The 27029-nt window shown below is 35.7% G+C and overlaps 2 protein-coding genes across 2 annotated transcripts in view; one reads left to right on the forward strand and one right to left on the reverse strand.

Annotated features, from left to right (window-relative positions):
- Positions 1-7540: 7540 nt before the first annotated feature.
- On the reverse strand, positions 7541-17368 carry LOC127957011 (STING ER exit protein). Its single transcript, XM_052555342.1, has 7 exons — positions 17127-17368; positions 13776-13893; positions 13649-13690; positions 11650-11794; positions 11477-11566; positions 11282-11374; positions 7541-7772 (listed from the first exon to the last, which is right to left on the reverse strand). Exons 1-7 carry the CDS (start codon positions 17248-17250, stop codon positions 7710-7712), a joined length of 675 nt encoding a protein of 224 aa, XP_052411302.1. The 5' UTR covers positions 17251-17368; the 3' UTR covers positions 7541-7709.
- Positions 17369-18552: 1184 nt separating this feature from the next.
- LOC127957010 (relaxin receptor 1-like) overlaps positions 18553-27029 on the forward strand; it is a 31110-nt gene continuing 22633 nt past the window's right edge. Inside the window, exons 1-3 of the mRNA XM_052555341.1 lie at positions 18553-18607; positions 24106-24234; positions 25127-25198. Of these exons, the coding sequence (XP_052411301.1) occupies positions 18553-18607; positions 24106-24234; positions 25127-25198 (256 nt within the window). The remainder of the gene's footprint in view (positions 18608-24105; positions 24235-25126; positions 25199-27029) is intronic.

The following is a 27029-nucleotide window of genomic DNA, read 5'->3' on the forward strand; positions in this document are numbered from 1 at the left end:
AAACGGAGACTATGATGCATCCACTCTGTATATTTTGATGCCACCGGTGCCATTTTCAGCTATGATGTTCAGTGATTTGATGGAGAAGAACAATCTAAAGGTCATTTAGTGTAATCTGAATACAGTGGTGTTTATCTGAGCAACATCCATTTGAATACAAGATCTAGGCTGTCCTTCGTGTTTATGAATGAAGGCAGCAGCAATCAGAGGATATTTTTTCTCTCGTTTGGCTCATGCAATCAAGTCCATTTATGAGAGAGAATGAATCTGAGAAACGAAAGCAGCAATGTTATGACTTTCATCTTTCTCACACACGCACACACACACACACAAGCTCAGAGGGATTCAGACCGGCTAATCTTAGTAGCTTTCCTTCCAAAAAAAGACAGAAACATAATCGTGATTGCTGCCACAATTGTTCCTTTGAGACAGATTGTCTCTGCTCTCATCCTTTGAATAAAATTTACTGTCATTTACTCTGCCTCTCAAGTTATTATCTGCTTAGGCCTATCTTGTAATAAGACTAAAAATCTCAGTTTCACACGCACAAATACAACCAGAACAGAGCCTTTCTTAGCTGACAATTCAAAAAGAAATAAAACTCTGAAAAGAGTTTCTTCTGTATCCAGATAAAATTTACAGACTCTTTTGTTTTCGGCGATATTTTGGCTTGTTTGTGCTCAGCATGAGGTTCTGTGTCGATCTACCTGTTGCAACCGAGCTGTCACAGATGAAATAGCTCTGCCACCTAGTGATCAGAAAAATTAACTACACATCTGAGATCCAATGCAGAACATTAATGGCTTCTCACAGTAACGTAATATATGTCTTAAATATTTTTTTAAACATTAATGTATTAAGTTATGTATGACTTGTGCAATAAACTAAATTAATATAAAAATAAATAAATAAATAAATAAATAAATAAATAAATAAATAAATAAGTAGGGTTTAAGTTTAAGTTCATTGGGGTCAGATAGACCACAAACTTTTACAGGGCGATTGCATAAGGACTATATATATATATTGCATAATATGATTAACTATATATAATTTCTTAAATGTTCTTCTCAACTATACATTTATGCTGTGTTTTTGTGGATATTTTGTAAGTTTTTTTTTTACCTACTTAATGCACAATTACTTTTTTAAAATAAAAGAACATTTTATTTTAATGATGATCTTAAATCTATATTTTATTTTGACATTGCTCCGTTAGAGATAGAATACTGCCATCTACAGGTTTACAATATGAGCTGAGGCGTGGCATTATACTGTGTACAGTATCTAACTATATAATATGTATTTTTACAGTATATTGAGAAATTTGCCAGTATTATATTTATACAGTTTTTGACAGAAATACACTGGCATATATGTTCAAAATAAAATTGTACTGGCCCTAGATTTTAAATGGTAAGAAAGAAAGAAAGAAAGAAAGAAGTCAATATATTTTTCTGATGTTTTTAGAACTACACTGATTTTAAAATAACTTTAATGCAGTTCTTTACCATACAAGAGTTCATAGTGACCACTGCTGTCAAACAGTACAAAAATGAATTTGTGTACTATAATCTTCTGAAGCCATAAACTGTGTGCAGAATAGACAGAAATGTGGGTCGTTTTCATGGAAAAACTTACCCTACATTTTAAATTGGCCAGGGCTCACTGAGCCCAGAGGTGGAGCTGCACAATAAGACCCAGAGGTGGAGCTGTACATCAGGAATCATTTGAAGCTAAGGAAGAGCTGCACCACAGGACACACTGAACCCAGAGGTAAAACTACACCATGGGTCCTACAGAGCCCAGAGGTTGAAAAAACACTAAACCCACAATGCCCAGAGGCAAAAGTTGCACCATTGGGCATACTGAGCCCAGAGGTGGAGCTGCACCATGGGGCCCATTAAACCTGGAGGTGGAGCTGCACACAAAGCCCAGTGTGTCTGTATAATCATAACTAACTTCTTTACCAGACTGTGCTGCAGAAGGCTTTATAGAAGAGCATCCCAAAAATGTCTGCAGTTTCATAGGATTCAGTACAGAGCCAGTCCATTTTCCCTAGCTTGACTTGACAGACTTTTTAACCAAATATATAAAAAATACGATAATATAACTAATCATGATGCTGTCTTCAGAAAACAGATATTTATGTGATACTATCATGTAAAATTAATTTTCATATGATTATATTTTAGAATTGGAAGAACCCAAAAACTAAGTTACATAAGAAGCTTGTGTTTATATTTGGTGATTCTGATGGGAGTTGACTGAAAGCAGACACTAGTGTTGAGAAAAGATCCTCGCTAGATGGGTTTAAATATCTGGTCAAAGTGAATCTGCTTCCATCACCTGTCATGAAAACCTCCCAAACTTCACTAGTAGTTACCTGTCTGACACCATCAATGATGGCAGGTCAAGGAGATGTGGATACTCGATTTGCGTGCATGGTTTTCTGTTTCTGTCTGTAACGGTCTTCGCAAGATGTCATGGAGAACGTGATATCCTTATTGAACTGAATCAACACTTTTGTTGTTGTTGTTAAAGGGATCATATGATGCGATTTAAAATGTTCCTTTCAACGCATTCGGCCAATCATAACGCACTGAATAGCTGGCCAATCAGCACACACCACGCTTTTCAGAAGGATGAGCTTTGTAAAAATCAACACATTCCAGAAATGTGGGGCATAAAGAAGCAACTACAATGTAAAGTATGTGGGAAATAATGTTTTTTTGTTGTTGTTGTTTGTTTGATTTACCTAAAACGGCATGTTACATCAAACACACAACAAAATGTTATTTTTTGCAATGTAATTTTGCTAAAAGTTCCCATTGACTTCCACAGTAGTAAAAAAAAAAAAAACTATGGAAGTCAATGGGAACCACCAACTGTTTAATTACCAGCAATCTTCAAAATATCTTATTTTATGTTCAACGTGAGAAAGCAACTCACACAGGTTTATAACGAAATGAAGGAGGGTTAATAATGACAATGAACTATCCCTTTAATTCTAATTAGCTTTAAAACACTCTTCATTATAGACTACATTGCTAGACGCAGACATTACGATCTCCCTTAGGCTTTCTCCAAATGTTAAACCCTTAAAGTGGAAGACTTAGAGTGAAAGTCATTAGAATGCTTTACCTCTCTACTTTATGCAGAAATCCGGCTTCAGTACTAATCACTGGAATACAGCTAATCCCTTAATTGTGATCATGTGTTTTTCATTATGATGGCCACTAGAGGGCATGTTGAGATCATAATTTCTAAAGTCTCCACCGACGGTTCAGACATCAAAGGAAACAGCTGCTAAATGTCATACAATCTGATAAAATGTAATTAAATGAACTGGCACTGACTTTTCCCTTTCAAATGAAAGCGTAATATTCAGTTACAAAGCTTTTCTTGAGCTCTAAATTTCCAAAGAGCATGGGAAATTTCTGTCAAAATGTCCTCAAGCTGCAGGAGCAAAGATCAGAGAGTTTGTTGTTGTTGTTGTGGCGTGAATAGCCGTGGTTACTGGTTTTATAGAAAAAAATAGGGTACATTTTCTAAATTCGTGATGCCTGGAGAAGATAACAGTTTGGGATCGGAAAAATAAACTGTTAGGCTTAGGTAAAAAAAAAAAATACAGAATTGTTATTTTGGCCTGAAATAAAATCTTTAGAGGGATCCATCCTCCTCTCTTCTGTGCGTGGTCATACACATCTGACAGTGCTCAGTCTCTACCCTAGGAATTTCACTACCCACTGACAGTCTCCACACACACACACACACACACACACACACACACACACACACACACACACACACACAGATCAGGACACCGATTACTGCAATATTGTTACAGCCTGGGGAAAAGAAAATCAGGTTAAACTCAAATAAATGCACTGTACAGATAGATTGAAGTAACTGATCCCTTATCCAGCACACACCTCAAAACCGACTATAAAAATAAAACATATAGGCTACAATGAAATTAACACTTTTGTTTAGCAAAGATGTATTACATTGATCAAAAGTGACTTGACACTAAATAATTTTACATTTAAAATAAAACAATATTCTTAGAACATCAATTTTAAAAAAAAAATGTTTTCCACAAAGATGAGCAACACAATTGTTTTCAACGTTGATAATAATAATAATAAATGTTTCTTCAGCACCAGACCAACTTATTAGAGTGATTTCTTAAGGATCATGTGACACTGAAGACTGGAGTAATAACTGCTGAAAAATTCACTCTGCATCACGGGAATACATTACATTTTAAAATAATTTTTAACAAATAAAATGCAACCTTGGTGAGTGTAGGAGACATCTTTCAAAAACATAATTCAAATTTTTTTGATAATTAAATATATTTATATAATTATTAGTATATATATATATATATATATATATATATATATATATATATATATATATATATATATATATATATATATATATATATATATATACTAATAATTATATAAATATATTTAATTATCAAAAAAAATTGAATTAAAGAAATGTACATTTGCTCATAGTTAAAGCAATATATGTATATACTGACCTACTCGTTTGCAGAAACACACATCTTTCCCTCCAACCAAAGAACAATTTCTCGCCCTGTCAACACCCATACCATCCCACATCAACATGCTTATATCTGCACTAACACCTACAACCCCCATCAATAAAACACACACACACACACACATCACTGTCAGCGTGAACTCGAGGACCTCCTTTAAACTTAAAAAAAAACCTTGATATTCATGAAGATACTCATACTCATATAGCCCATACTTCCATGATTCATGTCACACGCTGTGATATATCCACATCTGCTTTTAATACACAAGCACTATTAAAAAACCTTTAGAGACTTAAATTACTAGCTGGTTTATAATTAAAAGTTAACAGGGCAAAGACAATAAGACACACTCTGACTGGAGGAGCCGTGGGACAGCAGGAGCGAGTGTGTATTAATCTGACTCGCTGCAGCGTCCACTATTGAAAAAGTTCTTGCCCTCCTGCTGACTTTTGTTGGCAGCTCTCCCGAGCCCATGAGGAGAGACAGGCTGGACCGATCCGTGCTCTGCAGCATGATGTGGAGCTCAGTGGAGTGTTTGTGAGTGAGACTGTCTTGAGGAGCCATGTGTCAGATTTATTAAAAAATCAATGGTTTAGTTACTTGCAGTTTGCAATTTAATGTGGGATCTTTTTCAAGACACTCTTGAAACTGATTAAAATTATCACACATTAACCTTTGCCCACACGCAGGCCTGTAGAACCATCCTACAGGGAGATAAGCCTGTTATATTCATGACACATATCCCACTGGGTTAATGTTGGGACAAATCTGAATATAGGCCTGTGTATTGTTTACCAGCACAGGAAGTGTACACACACACTCTCATATAAGTGTTTTTATTTCTATTTGTGAACCAAATTCACACCTGATGACAAGTCAAAAGGTCTAAAGTAATTACTTAAGAATTAATCTGCTGAATTAAATATCACATCACATCAAAATACCATTATGGTTTAGCTATCATTAACAACATACAAACATAACTAGTCTCAAATTACATACTGTAGAATTTTGTTTTTTAAAATTTTTGCATAATTTGACAAAATTACATCTTAACTGGAAATGACGTAAAAACAATTAGCTTTTATTTTGATAAAATAAATATAACACAAAAATAAAAATAAATTATAGATAAATAATAAAAAAAATAATTTAAAGATCAAAAATACATTTGCCCTCTCTGCTGGATAAAGGTTTACAGTACCATGTATAAACTTTTGATATGATTCTTATAACTACATATTTCAAAATGTTATCTATGTAAAATACTAAATGAACCATTCTATTCAAAATTACATTTTAACAATTTTAATTTAATAACTGATGACAAAACAAAGTAGAATGCAGTGAAAAAGATTGATCTGAAATGTAACATGAATGTCATATAGGCATATGATGTTCAACATTACATGTTTTTTATGGTAGCAAAGATGTCTCAAATTTACCCTTCCCTCAAGATTTAATTTGAACATTTTACTTCAAAATAATAAAATAACTGGAATTTTTACTTTACAATCTAAACACTTTTGTGTCCAAAAATCCCTCATTAATTTATAAGGGGGCAGTTGTGGCCTACTGAAAATAGTGTTTGTGTATGTGTGTGTGTGTGTGCGCACGCACTTGTATGGGGTAAATGCAGAATACAAATTCCAAGTATTGGACACAATACTTGGCCACGTCACACACTTTCCTTTCCTTAAACATACATTAAAAATTTAATATTCAGTACAATAACACAGATTGTTTTATTCCAGATACAAGATAAGATCAATACTGACTAAATCTTGCAAATTTTGACATTCAACTTAAATGACAAAATGAAAATTAGCATAAGCATTCATCAAGAGCTGAGATGAGATTTTGTGTTGTCTGTGATTAAAGGAGTATAGGTGTGTCATCTTACCCTATAAAATGGCTGAAGTTTAAATAATGGTCAAGTATGCAGCTGCCTGAAAGCTGCTCACCTTCAAAAAATCTCTGAAGAATAAAATCTTGAGCAACCAGTTTATACATCACATAGTGCTGGCTATTTTCTGTTATCAACAATCTATCAAAATTTGAACACATTTTCTCACTTATAATGAACAGTTCATTCTTCAATGAGGCATTCACAGCAGGACTGCATGTCGAATTTTTCTCATTACACCACCGAACAACTGCCAACACGACCTTTTTACCCAAAAATAGCATCTCTAATTACAGGACAGAAGTTTTAAGAAGAATCTAATGAAGACATTTAAAAACAAACCTTCATTTGCAACATATTTAAAATAATTGCCACTGATGTTCTTGTATAACTGCTACACTGATTATATTATAAAAAGATAAATGTGTCATATGTAGCGTGTAACCCGACACAGATGATAATCCAGCCTCCCATTTTCCAAACCGCTTATTCTATTTAGTGTCATTTCTTTTGATATACATCTAACAAAAAACAATGCTCATCTAGTCATATGTCAGCAGCAGATGAGCCCTCGATCTGTTCATTACAGACGGTTTGGTATGGTCTTGTATGAGAGGGCTATTAACTGCACCTGTGCAGGTACAATGTCTCACTGGGGTTTGTGCAGGTGTGAAATAATGCTCATGTACTGTTCACTGATCCAGAATCTGATCATTAATCACGGACCGCACCGGACGGAGAAACACTGGCCCAGCCATACAGATACACACATCTTTCTTCCTGCAGGTGCACATCATCACTGTTCAGAGGTTCTCTAAGAGGTTCTGTCCACATGGCACTTCCAGTGATTTGCTTGATCGATCTTGCTCACAAAACTGAACAGAACAACTGAACTGAACATGTGTGAATGTGACCATGACACATGCCGGGTTGAAGGACAGTTACACAAAAACTCTATTGCAAACATTACACAAACACGGTAGCCTTGAAATTACAACTCTGTAAATGTCTGTATCTAATAGAAGATTAAAAAAAGATGACAGCTGATGTAATAAAATTCAGTTGTTTTTATTGACCATTTAGACAAATCTGCAAAAAAAAAAACAAAAAAAAAACTTTTCCTCCCTTCATACACACAACTGCACAAATACACACACTCTCCAGTAGCTACATCTAGACATCTCATTCATTTGCTCTGTCTCTCTCATTTAGACACAATCTTCATTTGAACTGGTTGTCAATGAGAGTTCCCTTCATCTTGGCTTTCTTCGCCTCAAGCTCCGCCTGTGTGGAGAGAAGCAGTGTTCAGATTGCAAATGAAATCAGTTTAAATCTGTTAAAATCAATACCACATTATCATTTAAGTCAGTACTGATACCACATCCTCTAACTGAACCTTTCTCTGTGGGTTTCAAAAATAATATATGGTAGCCTTACCATTCACATATTATTCACACATTATTATAAGCAACTGTCATATTTTCTTTCTTTCAAAAGAACATCATTCATGTACAAATCACATTAACAAAGTCTGAGTGAGTGTGTATAATAGCTAAAACTAACTGCACAAAGAAACTCAGCATCTCCCGCAGTCTTTACTTTTGCCTGGATCTGCAAAACTCACTCTATTCCTCTCAGTTGCAGTTTTAATATTATGTCCAGAAATTCCCAGAGTGAAGTTCTATAGCTCAAATGGACTTGAGTTATGGGTTTTGTGTGTCTGCACAGCAAGTGTTTCAAACTAAATGGGAACAGGGAAGTTCTCTGTCCATCCCCTGCAGTCCATATATACATATGAATGTGTGTATGTATACATGGTATATACATGATAACTAGCCGACCGCAATAGAACAGCAAATCCCGTGAGTAGCGCACTTGAAAACAAGTTCACTAGACAGTGAAAATTTGGTGACTCTGAATGCGTCTCTCAAAGACTGACAAAGCAGTATACTTTTAAAGATTGTGCACTCAAGTGTTTGCGAAATGGAGCTATGTGCTCATGTATCCTACCTCTCTCATTCAGCACAAATCCAAATATTCCATAATATTTACATATTTGCGATGTAACGTATATAAATGCTAAACTATTATTTATTATGTTTGGTTCATTGTGTTTTATTTTGATAAAGTACCAACTGTGCTGTCAAGTTAGCAATGCTGGAACTGATGTGTTTTGTCAAGTTAAGTCAAGTCAAGTCACCTTTATTTATATAGCGCTTTAAACAAAATACATTACGTCAAAGCAACTGAACAACATTGATTAGGAAAACAGTGTGTCAATAATGCAAAATGACAGTTAAAAGCAGTTCATCACTGAATTCAGTGATGTCATCTCTGTCCAGTTTAAATAGTGTCTGTGCATTTATTTGCAATCAAGTCAACGATATCGCTGTTTTGTGTGTGTGTGTGTGTGTGTGTGTGTGTATGCATGCGCCAGCACAATCAAGTCAATTGTTTCCTTATACCAGCAGAATCAATTTTAACTTGTATTGGCTTGGGGAGTCGTGGCATAGTGGTTAGAGAGTTTGACTCCTAACCCTAGGGTTGTGTGTTCGAATCTCGGACAGGCAATACCACGACTTAGGTGCCCTTGAGCAAGGCATTGAATCCCCAACTGCTCCACGGGCGCCGCAGCATAAATGGCTGCCCACTGCTCCGGGTGTGTGTTCACAGTGTGTGTGTGTGTGTGTTCACTGCTCTGTGTGTGTGCACTTTGGATGGGTTAAATGAAGAGCACAAATTCTGAGTATGGGTCACCATACTTGGCTGAATGTCACATCACTTTCACTTATTAATAATGCATCACTGTATAAAAGTCTACAATAGAGACTGTTTACAATAACAATGAAAACAAAACATTGTGCTTTTGTAAAATAAAGAAGACAAATAAGATGTTGCTTTCTGCCATTTGAGTTTCCTTTCTGTGAACAAATTAAGCCTGTCACAAAAATTAACTGAAACTCAGCTTATTTAGGCTATACATTATATTATCAAATATATTTTACAGATTTATACCTTGCATGTACACTTGTACTGCAGATTATATATATTTAACAATGTAATAATATTTCGTATTTTCACATCTAGGTGGAAAAATGTGTAATTTGGTACTACTGTCTGTTGAAAATAAATTAAAAGAAACAGAGCATAGTAGATTTAGTAGAACATAGTAGTTATTTTTTTCCCCGCTGTACCGAAATCGTATTGAACCATGACACCCGAACCAAGGTACAAACCAAACCCATATATTATGGGCTGGTAAGTGATTAATATTTGAATCTTTTTAATTGCGAATAAATCAGACATTACTCCCAAACGATGATGTAAATTCATTACAACAGACATTACAAAAAGTACCTTTCAGCAAGAAGTATTTAGTTTGATTCAACATAAAAATGTATAACATATACTCTTTCAGACTATGAGGGTGAGAAAAGGATGACAAAACGTTCCTTTTTGGGTTGGTGAAGCCTTTAATAATTGTATTATTATTATTATTATTATTATTATTATTATGAAAATATGAAATTATTTATTTAATGAAATTATACCCTAAATAATAAACTAAAACTGCCAGATAGTAGTGACTTAATAATTAAGTCATGGAGCCATCCATTAATTCATTTGATTGGTTCAAATGGCTGATTCATTCAGGAGTGAAGTAAATGCTTCTCTTTATGATTGGTCCATTGAATCATTAGGCTTGTTCGACTTGAAGCGGATAATGACCATCAGACCTGATCGGTGTGTGGCATCAAAGTTACAATAGAGAGATCAGAGAGCAAACTCTGCATGCTTTTTAATCGCTCTTGCGGTACTTTGATGTCATACGCCGATCTGTCTCTGCAGTGCCGCTTCATATCCATCGAGCCTAATGGTTCACCCATTTCTTTCAATATGTGCATTAAGAAATGAAATCTGCAAATGAAACTTGCTCAGAGAAAAACAGTTCTGCTTTTTCTTTATGTTTTCCTGGCAAAATTGAGCAAAACATACAACATTGTGTCTAAAATAACAGAATATTAACAAATTATGTTGTATTAAAAAAACTGTTGTATAAGATCGGTATCACATTTGCACTCGTGTGATATTGCTTAACTATATGATGTAAATATGAGACAAACACTCATATAGCAGTGAGATGTTGCCCTGCCTCATATTTGTCAACTGTATGAAATGTCAGATGACCCACATAGGTCTGGGGCGGGGCAAGTGTGTTAATTGCGTTAACGTTTTAACGCATTATTTTTCACCCTAATTAGTTTCAATAAAAAAATGTAAGCTGGAAACTGCTTCTGAATTGTAATAATTTTTCACATAAAAAAACTTAATTTGAAACAAAATATACAAAAGCCATGTTGTGATTATCACATGAAGTTCATTTAGCAAACAATCGGTCAGACTGAATCACAACTATAACTTTTGATTTTGTTGTTCATGTCGAGTTTTCTTGCTGATTTTCATTAAACAGTTTTTAACAGCAAGTGAAATCTGTTCATGACCTGGCTTCATGCTGGCCTAATGTGTGTTTAAAGTGCGACTCAAGAACTTGTGTGTGCTTATCTCCACATTTTTTTAAGATAATCAAATACAAGCCCTCAGCTGCTTAACCAACCCACTTTAAAGAGCTGCCAAGGTAAATAAGATTAAGAGTGTGCGTGTGTGTGTGTGAGGGGTCTCTGTCATCTTGAACTCTAAATTCATTAACTGTTGCAGACTATATTAAAGTTTCAATCTGCCTGAAGCATGAATGCACATCGCCTTTTCTTTCATCTTCCTGTGTGTGCTCTTACCAGTTCCTGAAGGCGTCTCTTGCTCATTCCTTTCCTCTCCAACTGTTTCTCAATCACTTTGGCATTCTGGGCATAGGAATCCGCCACCTCCCGCTGTAGGATAAACAAGTCACAATCAATCAAACCTCTTCGACAAAGAGAGATGATGTAAGGGATGAGTCAGGCCAGATAGGCAGCTGATGAACTTAAACTCACCGCTTCAATCTCTTCCTCTTCTTCATCGATCGTTGAAACAGTAACAGAGCTGAACTTGCCCATGTCTTTGGTGCGTTTTGTCATCATAACCTACAATGCATATTACACAAACTTATTCACCTCATATTCTGCAATTCTCACACATCTTTTCAAATTAAAATGTGGTGTCTTACCCTGACTTTCTTTGGCGTCTCTTGTTTCTGGCTGTATACGCTTGTGTTTCCAAATCCCTGGCCGAACTTCACCAGCGCTCCATCCACGATGAACGTCACTGGAGTGCTTTTCATCTGATGCTGATAGAACAAGAGCAGACCACACCTACACAGAAAAAAAAAAGTAAAAAAAGTAAAAAAAAAAAAACCCAGCTGATTTCTCAAACTTGACAATCTTTCAATATTGATTTATGAGAAAATACAGTTTATCAGATTTATGCCAATTTCACAATGTGTGATTGTTGCCACAATTTTGGTCGTCTTAGACGAATTTTGAAAATCCTAAAAGATTTCTATAATCCTAGGCTAAAATCTGTAGTCTTTGATCGTTAGTTTGACATGTTCACCGGCAGCCGAATAATGGCCGTTGCGCTCATATTTGACCTCCGACGAACTACTGGCAGTGTCAGAAGATTTGGTGCACAGTCCTGCAGTGAGACATCTCCTACGACAAACCTCAAACTGTCTTCGTTTTTCAAGACAACTATGATCAGAATTAATGCTAGAGATTTCTTCTAACTGCATAAACTCCAGCGCTTCTGTCCTCCGCTCACAGAATTCATATGATACTTCGTCTTTGCTATGATAAACTCTGATGGCGCTGCCGTTTTCATGTGGGTTATAGTGCTGCTTGCACTATTGTTCTTAAATATGCCAGTATTGCCGCCATTCGTATACTTCATACACATTAATATACATATAGCCAATATTTCAGCCCTGCATGCAATGCAGCTCGCAGTCACTGAATGTGTACGAGTTGATCATGAAGAACTACAGACAAGTTTTCTTGAACACACTCATTTTTAACATGTGTTGACTGTCGTACAGTCTGACATTAATGACAACTGAGATCCCACAGTGTGCCATGATCATGTTCGTACAGTCTGACAAGAAGTCAAGTACAATCCTAATAGAAAAAACCTGTGTGAGCTCAGCTTTAGACAGTAATCAAACTTGCTAAAAACTCTGAGATCACACTTAATTAGCATATTTCACAAGCAAAGTGCCACTGCTGCCACTTAGCTTCTCTTAGCCTTGACATCAGCCTCTTGGCCACAGCATGACAGAGTCATCATGGTGACACAGGAAACTTGATACTGACTGTTGTCTTGTGCATGCTTATTTAAGGACAGGAGATAATATGACTGGAAAAGACGGTTTTCATGATTGAGTCATAAACTGAGAGACTAAGTAAGGACGGTTATGCATCATCCTAAAGGGGGTAATTTATGACTACATTATACAGTATACTACAAACCTGCTAAATAAATAAATAAATGGACACGGAATATTGATTCAATCGTTTTATTACACTTCTGTTTAAAAGTTTGGGGTCCTGAGATTTTTTTTTTATATTTTAAAAGAAGCCTCAAATGTTCACCACGTCTGCATTTACCAAAAATACAGTTAAAACAAAACTACTGTGAAAAATTATAATTTAAATGAATTATATCATTTCAATTTAAAATAAATGTGACTATTCCAATATACTTTAAAATTATTATTTTCTCCTGTGATGGCAAAATTGAATTTTCGTTAGCATCACATGATTTTTCAGAAATCATTCTAATATGCTGATTTGGTGCAAAAATGTATTATTATTATCAGTGGTTTTTGATTAAATTTGTGCATCCTTGCTGAATAAAAACACTAATAAATTTTTTTAATAAAATTAAAATCTTAATGAACCAAACTTTTGAATGGCAGTGGTAAAGTTTCCTACTAGCTAATATGAAATATTGGCCACAGAAAGGAGTGGTTGACTAATCAAATTCAAGTATTCCAGAGAGCAGTGGCTTGTAATAATTATTACTGAATGAACTGTATGCTATAACCAATGATGTATAATTGTGTTCGTATGTAACATGTTGCATGCTGAAGTAGACAGTTTATTATCACACATTCGGTATGCCTGATGTATCTTCTGTGCATTGTGAAATGAGTAAGCGGGCTTACTTACTTCCCACATTTTTTGCGAAACTGTCTTTCGATGCCCTCTGACCTGCAGAGAGACATACAGCGGTAAGTGAATCTTAATCAGTGTCTCAATTAATAACTTCAAAACAAACGTACATACAAACACACACCTCTTCAAGTACACGGTCTCATCTTCCTCCATGTTGCAGAACTTGTGGGCATGTTTTGCTGCATCAATCACTCTGGCTTTGTCCCGTGGTCTCATGGGTAATTTTTCTATCTGACAGTCTAAAAAAAGAACACATGGGCTTAATTATGTCTCTCTTTACTTCTAACACAAAGCACACACACTGCAGAGCCAACAGACAAAACCTACTCTTGTAAAGCAAAAAGGTGATGTCTTATTGACCAGTATGACTGACCTTTCCTGGTAGATATCATCCAGAACATGCAGATGTCTGCAATATTTGTCTATACTGATTGTACACTAAACTGTATTGGATTAATTGTAAGTTACATTTAGTTGAAATTAGGGGTGCTCCGATCACGATCGGCCGATCGTTATGCGCATCTCGTCAGTAAAGCCGGTTCTCTAATCAGCTGTTAATTCCATCAGGTGCGTGATTTCACATAGAGTAGCTGTTAATACACAGAGCCGTTGTTAATAGAGAAGATGCGCAAATCACGTTAATTTTCAGCGTTTTTTGACGCATCTTCTCAGTTAACAACGGCTCTGTGTAGTAACAGCTGCTCTATGTGAAATCACGCACCTGATGGAATTAACCGCTGATTAGAAAACCGGCTTTACTGACGAGATGCGCATTAACGATCGGCCGATCGTGATCGGAGCACCCCTAGTTGAAATTCACCATAATGTAGTAAAGAATAGACATTTCAGTTGTGTAATTGTCTATGGAGGGTCAGAAATCTCTCGGACTTCATCAAAAATTGTCAATTAATTTGTGTCCGAAGATGATCAAAGGTCTTACAGGTTTGGGAAGATATGAGGGTGAGTAATTAATGACAGAATTTTCATTTTTGGGTGAACTAACCCTTTAAGAAACAATATTTTGGTTGCCAGCCTAAACTAATCAGATTAAACCAAGTGTATATCTGCTGAATGCAACAGTTTGACATTTAGACACATTCCGGAACAGGATTCGGATGACACAGATGCTCCTGTGCTTTGGGATGCCCAAAAAACCTGAGCATCTCATATCACGTCCACGTGCCAAAGTAGAGGACAACACATTTTGAAGCGCCATGCGTATAAGATGACACCTATCTTACAATATTCACAGCATAAGTGAGGCTGAGTGGGACAAAGCCCTGTTGTGTGAAAAATCAGTCCGTCTGCTCTAAAAGCATTTCCCTGTTCACACATTCAGCTGAGTTCAGGTGCAGACACATAGGTGTGAGGAGAACACAATGAGGTTAGAGGACAAAGCTGAACAGTGTAAAGGATTTGATTCAAACCATTTATTTGAATCATCTGAATCAGTAAAAAAAAACTTTCAGTGCCCCTGTTACACCAGTAAGTGACTGTCTTTCTGACACTCTTTATGAATGAGTCATTGAATCATTTACTGAACCAAAAAAATAATCATTTAGATTTGAAAGAAGCAATATGATGACTGATTTATAATAAAGAGGCCCGATTAATCATTAAAAGGTTGCAATCTTGATTCAAACACCCACGCGATCTTATTTCTAATAATGAATTTTAAAAATTAAGAATAAAAAAAGAGGTTACATAAAATAAATAGTACAATCAGTTTGACGCAGCGCAGTACTCATGTAGTAAATGTACAGCTAAACAGACGTGTTTCTAATGAGTCTGCATTTAAATGGTCTGCACTTCAGGCCTAAAAATAACCCTAAACACACACATTTATTTCTGCGAATTGTGGGGACTTTCCATAAACTCCTATTATTTTTATACTGACCTTTCAGATAAACATAATTTACTATTTTTAATATTTTTTCCCTCATGTTTTACTATCCTTCTGGGGACATTTGGTCCCCCCAATGTAGAGTTATCAAGTACACACACACACACAACACAACACACAGAGAGAGAAAGATGAATCGAGAAAGCTTCCGTTATAATTGGTGACGCTGTCCACACCGCAATTTTGTCATAACGCTAAAAGTGAACATGGGACAACAACATATTAATAGGGATGGATTAACGCATGGGCAGTTTGGGCACATGCCCAGGGCACTAAACCAGAGAGCACTAGACTGCTCCTCCAGGAACGTGATTTCAACCGTGCCCCCACAGGATTTTAAGCAAAGTGGATTTTGGATACGGCTTCCAAAAGATGGGTTTTATATGGTAGGGTGAAGTCAGCTAAAATGGGCCATGCTTTGGTAAATGACTTATAATACCATCAAATAAGCTATGCAAGATATCTACAGATATATAAATATATACATACAGTTAGTATGAGTCTCTTAAATATATATAGGCCTATATATATTTTAAATGTGAAAAAGTATAATTATTTTAAAATTATGAGAGTTAGAGTATCAGAAAGTACCTTCTTGAGCCTAGGCTCACCATTCAGGTAAAATGGGCCAACAGTTCTGTTAAAATGGCCCAGGTAATTTCGGCTGAAATAATTTTATTTTTAATAGTAAATTGACACTATTGTCTTCAGCGTGCCATTGTAACAACACCATGAATGTTTTTCATGAAATAGAAAGTCGAACCAATATTTAATTAAACAATGCAATTAAAAATGAAGTGATCATGATGTATAGGTGTGTGTTTCAGTGCATTGGTGTCTTTTGTGTGCATGCTTGTCAAATACTTGTCAAACATGTTGTTGCAGATAAGGACATATCTGACAAACAAACAAACAAAAACAATTTAATATTTCCTATACTTTTTTTGAAAGAGCACGTCAAAACCTTGTTCATAAACCTTGGTTTGTTGGTACCCTTATTAGTGATTGATGAAATTTGACAGGCTCACTTACCTTAAAATTTCTCTGACATTAATGTAACACTCTGCCCTGCCCACCCTAAAAACTCAGACCAATCTAAATTATTTTTGCATGTCAACAAGTGTTTACCTACAATGCAAGATCCGTTATTATGATTGGCTACAACAATTTAAAAAGATATGAGGCTACAACCTTTTTTGTCAACCTTTTTACCTGATAGCCCATTTTAGCTGACTTCTAGTAAATAGATTATACTAATATTAAGCTACTTTGCCATTCGACCATTAAAAATAAACTAACCCAATCTATAAAGGTGAACCATGTATTTATTTTCATTTAAGAATCATGATATTTTATGATATAGTTAAAAGTCGGGAAAATTTCGAATAAAAAAATAACGAAATTTCAACTGAAGGGGCCTTAAATAGTTCTGTGCATATTAAGCAATGGAAACACGATGATTTCTTAAACTTCAGTTAGTCTGATAGCTGGTGACTGTTCGCTGAATGTAAACAGTGAATTACTTGACGGCTAAGATCATGACTGGAAACTTGGGCTAACGTTACTCACCCAGTACAAGGACCATCTGGCCACACAGACAGTAATACACGTGCAGAGGTTTCTCCCCGTCATCATACTCCTCCCTGTCACGGGTGTCCGAGCACACCACACTCCGAGACACCACCTTGGGCATATTAAATCTTCGTTTACTTTACTTTTAAGTTCAGAATGTGTTTTCAGGTTTGTTTACTCCCCTGTTGTCGCCCGGTGATGACGTCGTCGTACGGTTCTGTGACGTTAGGGAGTCCCGCACATCTTTGGTTTCCTCTAGATGGCGCTGTGGATGTTAAAAAGTACTAGAATCCTGTGCGTAAAATCTTCTGTCTGTAAACTGGATATGAGTCACTACATAACAACAAAACACAGATTAAAATGAGTTCTAACGTTGAAAGAAGGCGCTTTTGCTGATACAGTGAATTATTATTTTTTTGTCATACTACAACAACAAATAAAAGCTATATATATCATATCATAAAGAGTCTTTCTCACACCCCAAAACATTTAATAATTTTTTATTGAAACAACTTTCCTGCATTCCTTGATAGACGTAGACGCCTTTAGTCCAGCTACTTGTAAGTTATGTTTAATTTATATGATTTATTTATTAGTTATATTATTTATTTATTATTTGAGGCTTTATTTTTTAGCACTCCTAATTTATTATTTTATTACTCCTAATTGAAATTATTTTACTTTATTTTTTATTGTTTGTTTTAGTTTTTGACATTTTGCTTAAGTACGTTGCTTGCATTACACACAGCTAACTAAGATGGTGCAAATTCCTGCTAATTTAGAGGGATCTTTACCATATAGTAGTTTTTACAATTTATAATAAATAAAATACAACCTTTGTGTTTCTGCCTCTTACATTCTGTAGACAAATATACACATGCACATTTCTGTTGTCAACATTAAAAATACTCTGTACCTTACAAAGTCTTAAAAGCAAAGTAGCAACAGGATGCCTTAAATCAGTGGTTCCCAATCCTGGTCCTGCAGGAGAACACCCCAACACATTTTGGTTGTCCCTCTTATCTGACACAGATTTTAAGTCTTGGAGTCATCACTAATGAGCTGATGAGTTGAATCAGGTTTGTTTGAAAAAGATACATCTAAAATGAGCAGTGTTTGGGGTTCTCCAGGACCAGGATTGGGAACCACATGCCTCAAATAATAGACAGAGCATGGTTTTCCTTACGCAAGCACATGTGTGTGAGTGTGTATTTAGAAATCATGCTGGTTTGGAAGAGAGTATCTCTCCATGTCCAAGTGCTATCTCTGTGATATAGATGTGAGTTTCTCTCTCTCTCTCTCTCTCTCTCTCTCTCTCTCTCTCTCTCTGTGTGTGTGTGTGTGTGTGTGTCTCCATTGCTCAGATCAGCAACTAGCAGTCTAGGAGATACACACTCACTTGTCTCTCAGAGCACCACGCATCATGCTTCCTCCTCTCCTCCTTTCCTCTCTCTCCTTTTCCCTTGCTTTTCTTTCAGGTAAGACCCACTAATGTTTTTCTACTCCGTCTCTTCATCTCTAACTGTATCTGACATGGCTTTCTCATTCTGAACACAGGTAACCGCATGGCAGATGAATGAGAGAATGAACCATCTGTTGAATGAGTCACTATAGTTAATGGGTTGCACTTTTCAAAAAAGCTTTATCAGTACGAGTCGAGAATGGTTTTATAAATGTGACTGAATGAATATAAATGCTTTTTACAATGTAAATGAGCTTCAGTCAGTTGGATCTGCCTTTCGGGTCAGACCTTTTAATTAATATAATTAGAGGTTGTATATCAATGCCTGTAAGAATTATGCTGGAAAGAAATGGAACGCTGGTTCTACTTTTATATGGCACTTTTGTGAATGGATAGTCTGCAGAAATGACTTGCACATATGCATTTTATTTTAGTTTTAATGTTAGTAAAGAAATGTTTGATGATCCAGTACAGTATGTGCGTCCTGTTGAGGTTTCCATGTAGCTTTTATAGATATGCTGTAATTGTTTGGTATTTTTTCATTATGAGAAACTCAACCTGTTTTAGATAAGATTGTGCACATAAGAGTATCTCCTAAAACAGGTACAAATGTGTGTGTGTGTGTGTGTGTGGTTGGGAGAGAGAGAGAGAGAATGAGAGGGGGTGTGTTGAATTATTAAGAAGTCAGAAGATTGATGGACGCAGACACACACATGCAAGAACACACTCTGTGCAAAATTCCCCAAGGTGCTGGAAAGCAACACCATATTTATTCACTTGTCTGGAGATTTTATATTCTGTGATATGACCTCTGGCATCTCTCATGATCCATAATCTTTTGTGTTTTGGGTCATGGACAGTCACAAGTATGAATCAAGAATTCAGTATTCCCTCAAGGACTGGAGAATGTACGCATCCTTCTATGACACTCTCACCTCATACATTGTCTTTGAAATCCTTCTGTTGGCTTGCAGAGTTTTGTTCTGGTTATTAAAATTACCCTAATTTACGTGAGAAGATTGGTATCTATATCTAGAGTACCATATGAGTTTAATTTTTGAACCTATTGGTATCATTCAGTATTGAATATTTAATTGTGCATTCTCATTTTTCCTCTCTGCTGTCATCAAATAATCACTTAAAGTACAATATTCAAAAGTAATAATAATGTAATAAGCCTAAAATAAGCCTAAATAATAATTTAATAAGCCTATATATATATACACACACACATACATACATATATAGTGTTTAATTATTGGTTATTAGTCATGACATGATAACAACTATCAGTGTTTATATCGGCCAGAATTGTATTATCAGTTTAGCCCTATATGTACATCGTTATCTTGTTCATTTGTCTTTTTGAAAGCTTATACAGATGTTAATCAAGGCTAAATACATCTGTAGATGTTTCACTTTGTCTTTTGGGGTTTAACGTGACCTTCTAAAACCATTAATCAGTTAGGGGGTCTCTGCTTAGAGAACAGCAGCTTAAGTCCTTTGGTATTTAGAAATCTTGTTTGATGAGGTCAATTATTATACCTGTCTCCAGGGGTGTATTCCAGAAGGTGGGTTTTGTTGGAAACTCAAGAGTTTGAAACTCAGTATTTTCGTTCAATAAAAGGCAAAACTAAACCTCTTGGTGAGTAAAAATTCTGAAAAATAATCTTAATGAAAAAGTAAACAGGATTATTTTTCTCACCGGACCACTTTCATTTTAATCATGCAGACACAGTCAATGTGGCAAAAATGGCGTGTCTTTTTATAAGGGATCCTGATGAGGAGGCTGCATTAGTTTGTGGGGACTTACTCAGGAGAGGATTCAATTCAATTTGATTTCTTTATTTTGCCATATCCACATGCATATTTATTTGAACGTTAGTCTAACATTTTTGAATGGGGTTCACTTGATAACATCTGGTTGAGACCTCTAAGAAACCTAATAATTAGAACTTCCTTTAGGATTTCCAGTGTGGTTGGATGCATTGATTACACGCATATTCTCACCGTCACACCTTCTGAAAATGAAGCTGATTACCTTATGGAATGGAAGGATGCCAGATGGAAAGGTAGTGCAAGATAAATGCTCGGTATTGTGGCCCTCTCCTCTTCATCTGTCAGTGATGCTGGTGCAGGTTCTCCTCCCATTTTACAAGTCTCTGCCTTTTTGCGGTTTGCTTCTGAAAAGAAGTCAAATGTCTTTCATTAACCTATTTAAGAAATGTTGCATGTTGCATTAGATAACATTTATTTATGTGAAAAAGAATTAGACTATGTGGAAAAAGCTGCTGAACATTTTTTTCCCCTCACGGTGCACGCACTAAACCCTAGAGACAACCTACTCCGAGTGGATTTAACAACTCTCTTCCGCTGTTCTAAAACGCCAATCTCAGGGTATAAGTCAACTCAGAGTTCAAGTTTTAACTCAGAGTTTGTTGATCATCCTTTCTGAAATACACCCCAGAAGAGCACATAGAGTTTTTTGTATTTTGAAGAACGTTTATTATTTTTATTTTTTTTATGGCAGCATCTTATTTTAAATTACGTCATTAATGCTTAGCCTTGAAGGTTGGATGAATTCTTAATAGATGCCTGTACTAGGACAAAGAGGAATGAGTCATATTGGGTAGAGGAGCATGAAGTGTGTCCATGAGCAGAATGTGGTCGTTTGAAAATTATCTCATGCATGCAATCAAATTGCAAAATAAACTGATGAAGAAGTAGTTTCCAGGTTGGAATCTGCCTCATCCCAGAAATACGCTGAATTGAGCAATTTAAAAAAAGAAAGCAAGAAAGATACATTGATGACTTAATGAACTCAAAATATTTATACTGCATATCAATTGTCCCAGCTCTGAGAAACAATTTTATTTAATTTGTGTTTAACGATAGGTAGGACAATTAAAATGAATGTTGCGTCCAATCAATCAGTTTAAATGTATCAGTCTATTTTTATTTTACTTATACAATACAATAGTCACCTTGGGCCCAACGGTGGCTATATGGGCACCCTCAGAAAAATGTGCTAAAACTGCATGTAAGTTAAACATTAGTACAACATAGCTATACACAAGGACGGTATCCTCAAAAGGGACATCTTTTCACTTTATTTATTTACCCTTGAATGGTTCATACTTTAGGAACATGATCATACTTTAAGGTCATAATATGAACATTTTACACATAGATATGAGTACAAAGTTGTCTCTTTTAGGATACTGCCCCCATGACAAAACAGTTGCACTGGATATTATGTATCTCCCTTAAGGTGATAAACTACAGCGAGTTAGATTCTGGACTGCATGATGGTGTGTGATAGAGAGAGAGTGCGGCAAACACACCTTTCCGTTTCAGAGTCACACATCAAGTTAGATTTATTTTTCTTGTCTCACAGATTTTCTTTAGTCATGGTGAAAAGTTGACAATGCAGATCATCTGTGCATGTGCAAGCAGATGTGTTTTAATTTGTGCCTGCCTGTGTTTGAGAGATTTCAAGAAGGAAACACCAGAGTGTGAAGGTTACGGTGCTGGAGAGGTGAGCTAATTGACTAGTGTGTAGTTCGGGGCAGACAGACTTAGCATATACATGACTGACTTACTACCTGATAATGATGGCAGAGCTGTGAGTATATTGGCAAGGTGTTCAAGAGGTTTATTCAAGTGTTTACATGTGTGTGTGAATAATGGAGAGAGACCCTTAGATTTGATGGGGATGTGTAGAGGTGTCTGTGCTACATGACAGCAGCTCCCCGGAGCTTTACATAGACCAACCACTGCTTTATATTCATCCTGCAGACAGAAAGAGAGAGAGTCCATTGACTAGAACATAGCGTAGATGAAAAGCAGAATGAGGAATGTGGAACGGACAGTGACTAAAGTCAAAGAGTCAAAGAATGAAAGCAAACGAAATGCCACTGTTTTCTATGATGTCATCAAGACTGTTTTCAGGGGGAGACAACATTGTGTTGTTTGTGTTGAGAAGGACCCTCTAAGACTCTATGGTATATCATACTCACTGTGGGCTAAAGGAATCTTACCCATAAATATTTGATCCCCGACTGTGTATTTTAACAGTGACCCAGCATCAGAAATGAGTTACAAAGAAGTAAATGAATAAATCAATAGCACACACTTAGTTAAATAAATACTGCATAAATAAATATGAAGAAAGTGGCATAGATTAGTGGTTTTCAACTATGGGGATGCCAAAGGCTGAGAACCACTGCTTTAGAACTTTTTCTTAGATTATAAGATATTATGTTCATAGCTTTATAATTATTTCATAATGAAGTGCTCATAAGTTCATTTAAACACAGTAATTAAAAAAATGAATTGCCTGATGTACAATAATATAGACACGATGTTCTCCAGTCACATACTGGCAGATATTATCCTCCAGATGTCTAACACAGTTATTCAGATGAAATATGATAGATAAACCTGAAGCAATGTAAACTTCTCCTCAATCCAAATGCAAAAAAAAAAAAAAAAACCTGTCTAAGTACCCTGCAGAGCGGAGAGAGCTTTGAGAGCTTTTACTTTAAGAGCTTTATAAAAATACTTAATTTATTTTCCTCGCATGATTCCAGTTCAATAACTTTCTCTCAATATACTGTAATCCTGGCTGGTTGACTTTTGTTGTGTTACTTTAATAGAATCTTTTATTGGAAGTGGCAGATACAACGGGTTTGAAACCTGTTCATTGGTTGCATATCTCAGGTTTGAATGTAAAGATTTACATATTAAAAACTGATTATCAGGTAAGATTCCACACTTATTCAGAACCTTACATTCCCGAGGTGTTACATCACAGCTGCAGAGTCCTGTAATGTCATGGGTTTGAGACATACTGTACAATGTGATGTTGTCATGAGGCTGAGAGGTCACGCGAGTGGTGGCAGGGTTACCACTAACCAACTTAAGTCTTCCATCAGTCACGTGACCTACCTGCATCGTGAACTCTGACCTCCAGAAGTGCAACGAAAGGGACGACAACAACATTCGCATTATTTCAGTTGGGAATCAGTTCTAAGCAATACAATGTAACTACAAGATATGTTTGACCAGGGATTTTGTGTTTTATACGTGTTTATTTGCCATTTGAAGATGTGTATGTATTTATGTATCTCTCATATTCCACATCCACAAAAAAGACAGCTTGAGTTGAGAAGTTGAGCACTGAACAAACAGCATGCAGAGAGATTTAGACAAGGAAAAGACCAAGGACAGGGACAGGGACTCATTCAGTGTAATGTGATAAATGAATCAATGTTGCTGGCTGATTGATTAAGTCAGGACTGTTTGAAATGTGTCTCTCACTTGGATTTGATTAATTCTGGAAAACATATTCAAAAATTTTCATTGCAATTGTATTTATTTATGACTAATTATGTTGTTGTTTATTCTGACAGTAATAAAAATGTACTTAATTTAAGTCAAAACCTAAAGCCATGTCTGAGCAGATATTGGCATCACCTTGTTTCTGTTAATGGATGTGTTGTGTGAATGTAGATTCTTCAGGCTCTGATATGTGTCCATTGGGTCAGTTTCCATGTGGGAATCTGTCAGTGTGTTTGCCTCAACCACAGCACTGCAACGGGCAGCAGGACTGTCCCAATGGAGCAGACGAAGAGAACTGCGGTAAGACTGTGGGCAAGACATACGGACAATAGATTGTATATACAAATGCATGCACAATGTAATATATTACGTTACACACACATAGCTCTGCATGTGTATGTGGGTGTCTGTTAATGATGATATAATGATATAATGTGGAAATTTCTGCACACTTGCATTAAGTGTGCAGAAATTTCCACATTATATCATTATATCATCATTAACAGACACCCACATACACATGCAGAGCTATGTGTGTGTAACGTAATATATTACATCATACATTTTAGGTTAAATATTCAGACTACTTTTTAATTTAAATAGAATGATCTCATACAATATTTATATAAAAATAAAGAGTGTACAAAATATATTCCATTCCTTGTAATTAATAACATGAAGTGTATATACTTTCACCAAATATATTAGGTGAAAGATGTTCAGATGACAAAAAAAGTTTGGTAATGCTTATATTACATGTAAAAAAAAAAAATATATATATATATATATTCAAGGACATATATATTTTTACATGTGATTGACTGAATGTGAATATACTGAATGTAAATAAGCAGTAGGCTATTTTAGTAAGGAACATTTAAAAAAATGAAAAATAGGAATTAGGCAGAATTAATAAATTATGAATAATTATTTGCTATTGTATATTATGTATTCATGTAATAATAATAAAAAGTAACCATAGTCGGATTATGAGTAATTAAAAATGTAATTTTTGTAATTCTAATTCCAAGTACTTCTTTTTTGAAACCTGATTACATAATCCAGATAACGTATTCAGTTACTACCCAGCTTCGTACACATGCACACAGAAATATGAATATTCAAGATAAATAAGTGTCAATATCAGAAATGTGTGTGTGTGTGTGTGTGTGTGTGTGTGTGTGTGTTGCAGTGGATAACAGTGGTTGGCCCCATCTGTTTGATGCCTTCATGAAAACAAGGGTCCAGGAGTCGAAAGAGTGCAGTAAGTATTCTCATTTGTCCTTCCTTCCTCTTTTCCTCTTTTCCTCTTCATTTGTTTTATCTTTGCATGTATTTGTGAATTGATTAAGGATAAACATCCAAAAAGACTACATATACAGTCATTAAAGGCTGATTATGTTGTGTTGAGTCCTGCAGCACAATGTTTCTCTGCTATACAAAAAAAGACATGTGAGCAAGGCTTTCTGTTCACAGTTTTCATTTGCTTTCTATATAATCTATATAATACTCCTCTTAGAAATAAAGGTGTGTAAACCCATGAATGTGAGATGGGTTTAACACTTACCAACTCTTGGTTAGATGGAATAGATCCTTTGAGTGCTATCACTGGGTATTATCTATAGGTGTTATAAAGTGATGCTAACACTAGATGTTATTGTGTGGCTTTATCATTGGGTGTTATTTGATTTTAGAATTAGGTTTCTTTCTTTATATATTCTTTTTATTTTCTTATTTGCCTATTGAACAGGACAGTAAAGATTAGTTAAGAACATAATGTGCACTTCCTCTGATTTTAAATCATATTTCATTGAAATGTTTAATGGGAAAAGTTGTCTTTTTTATTCCCTTGATAACTGCTTTGAAATTCTAACAAACAGAAATAGTTTTATTTGGCCAATCTCTTAAATTTGTAGAAATTTATTTCTAAAATAACCCTATATGACACTTCTCAATTGATAGAACTATATGAATATGGCTCTTACAGTTCAGCTTCAAGAACTCATTGAGTTGTTTGTCCTTCTTTCATATTTGAGTGCCAGAAAGAAGGACACAGGCAATGTGTTTAGTTTGGTGAATTTATTGGACACGCTTCATTGTCTCACTTCTGAAGATCAATTTGTTTTTGAAAAAATGCAAACAACAAACTGTTTCAAACTCTGCAACAAACCAATCTGTCACACTTCTGATTTGATCATAAAAACTTCTAAGCAAATTGGCCTAAATGAAAAAGTCACCCAAAAGAGATACATTTGCCTGGATGAAAGGGAAGGAAAAGAACGAGAAAGAAATTTAAACTTGACAACTCACACAATATTTTTTAATGAGGTTTGCTGCCTACAATAATCTGCAAAGAGAGTGAAAAAATGAAAATGTGTTAAACAGAACTGAAATGTAAACTCAGCATCCAGTTCAGCTAAATGTTTTATTGTCTCCATAACTGTGCAATTAAAATGTAGTGATGCATCTGTAATGTCTTTTTTATATATAGCCTACATAAGTAAAAATGCTAGGCTTAAAATGTACAGAGGGCAAAAGTGATGACCTGTATTCAGTAAAGACCTGCCGCAGTTCTCTGCAAAAAGAAAATGCTCATCTTGAGAATCCACTCTTAATGCAAGAGGTGTTACAACAGTGTAGCATATGGAAAAGGAAAGGGCCTGAGGGTAGAAGAGCCAGGTTCAGGTTGCTTTATTGTGGGAGCAATGCAGGTTTGCTTGGGGACAGTTATCTTGAAGTCTGATGATACGACACGCTCTCTCAACAGACTGCAAACAGATTGGGTTAAATGAAGTCACCAGGAAGGTCATAAATACTGATTTGCACTTTTGTGTTTACGCCAGCTCCATTATGTATGAGAATCAAAACATTACTGCAAAAATTCCTTCCTCAGAAAACTCAATCTTTCTTTTTGTTGACCAAGTGAAGCCCTTTTACTTAAAGGTTCTTGACCCACCTAAGCTGTATTAAGATAGCAAAGCCTTTGGTTTCCACCAATTACTTTCGGCTGGCAAGAGGGCTGGTGCAGTGTTAATAGACTGACCATAGTGGCATGAACTCAAATTCAGATCATTTGAACATTATTACCCGGCAGT

The sequence above is a fragment of the Carassius gibelio genome, chromosome B5 (genome assembly GCF_023724105.1).
Source record: "Carassius gibelio isolate Cgi1373 ecotype wild population from Czech Republic chromosome B5, carGib1.2-hapl.c, whole genome shotgun sequence".
Classification (NCBI taxonomy): Eukaryota; Metazoa; Chordata; class Actinopteri; order Cypriniformes; family Cyprinidae; genus Carassius; species Carassius gibelio.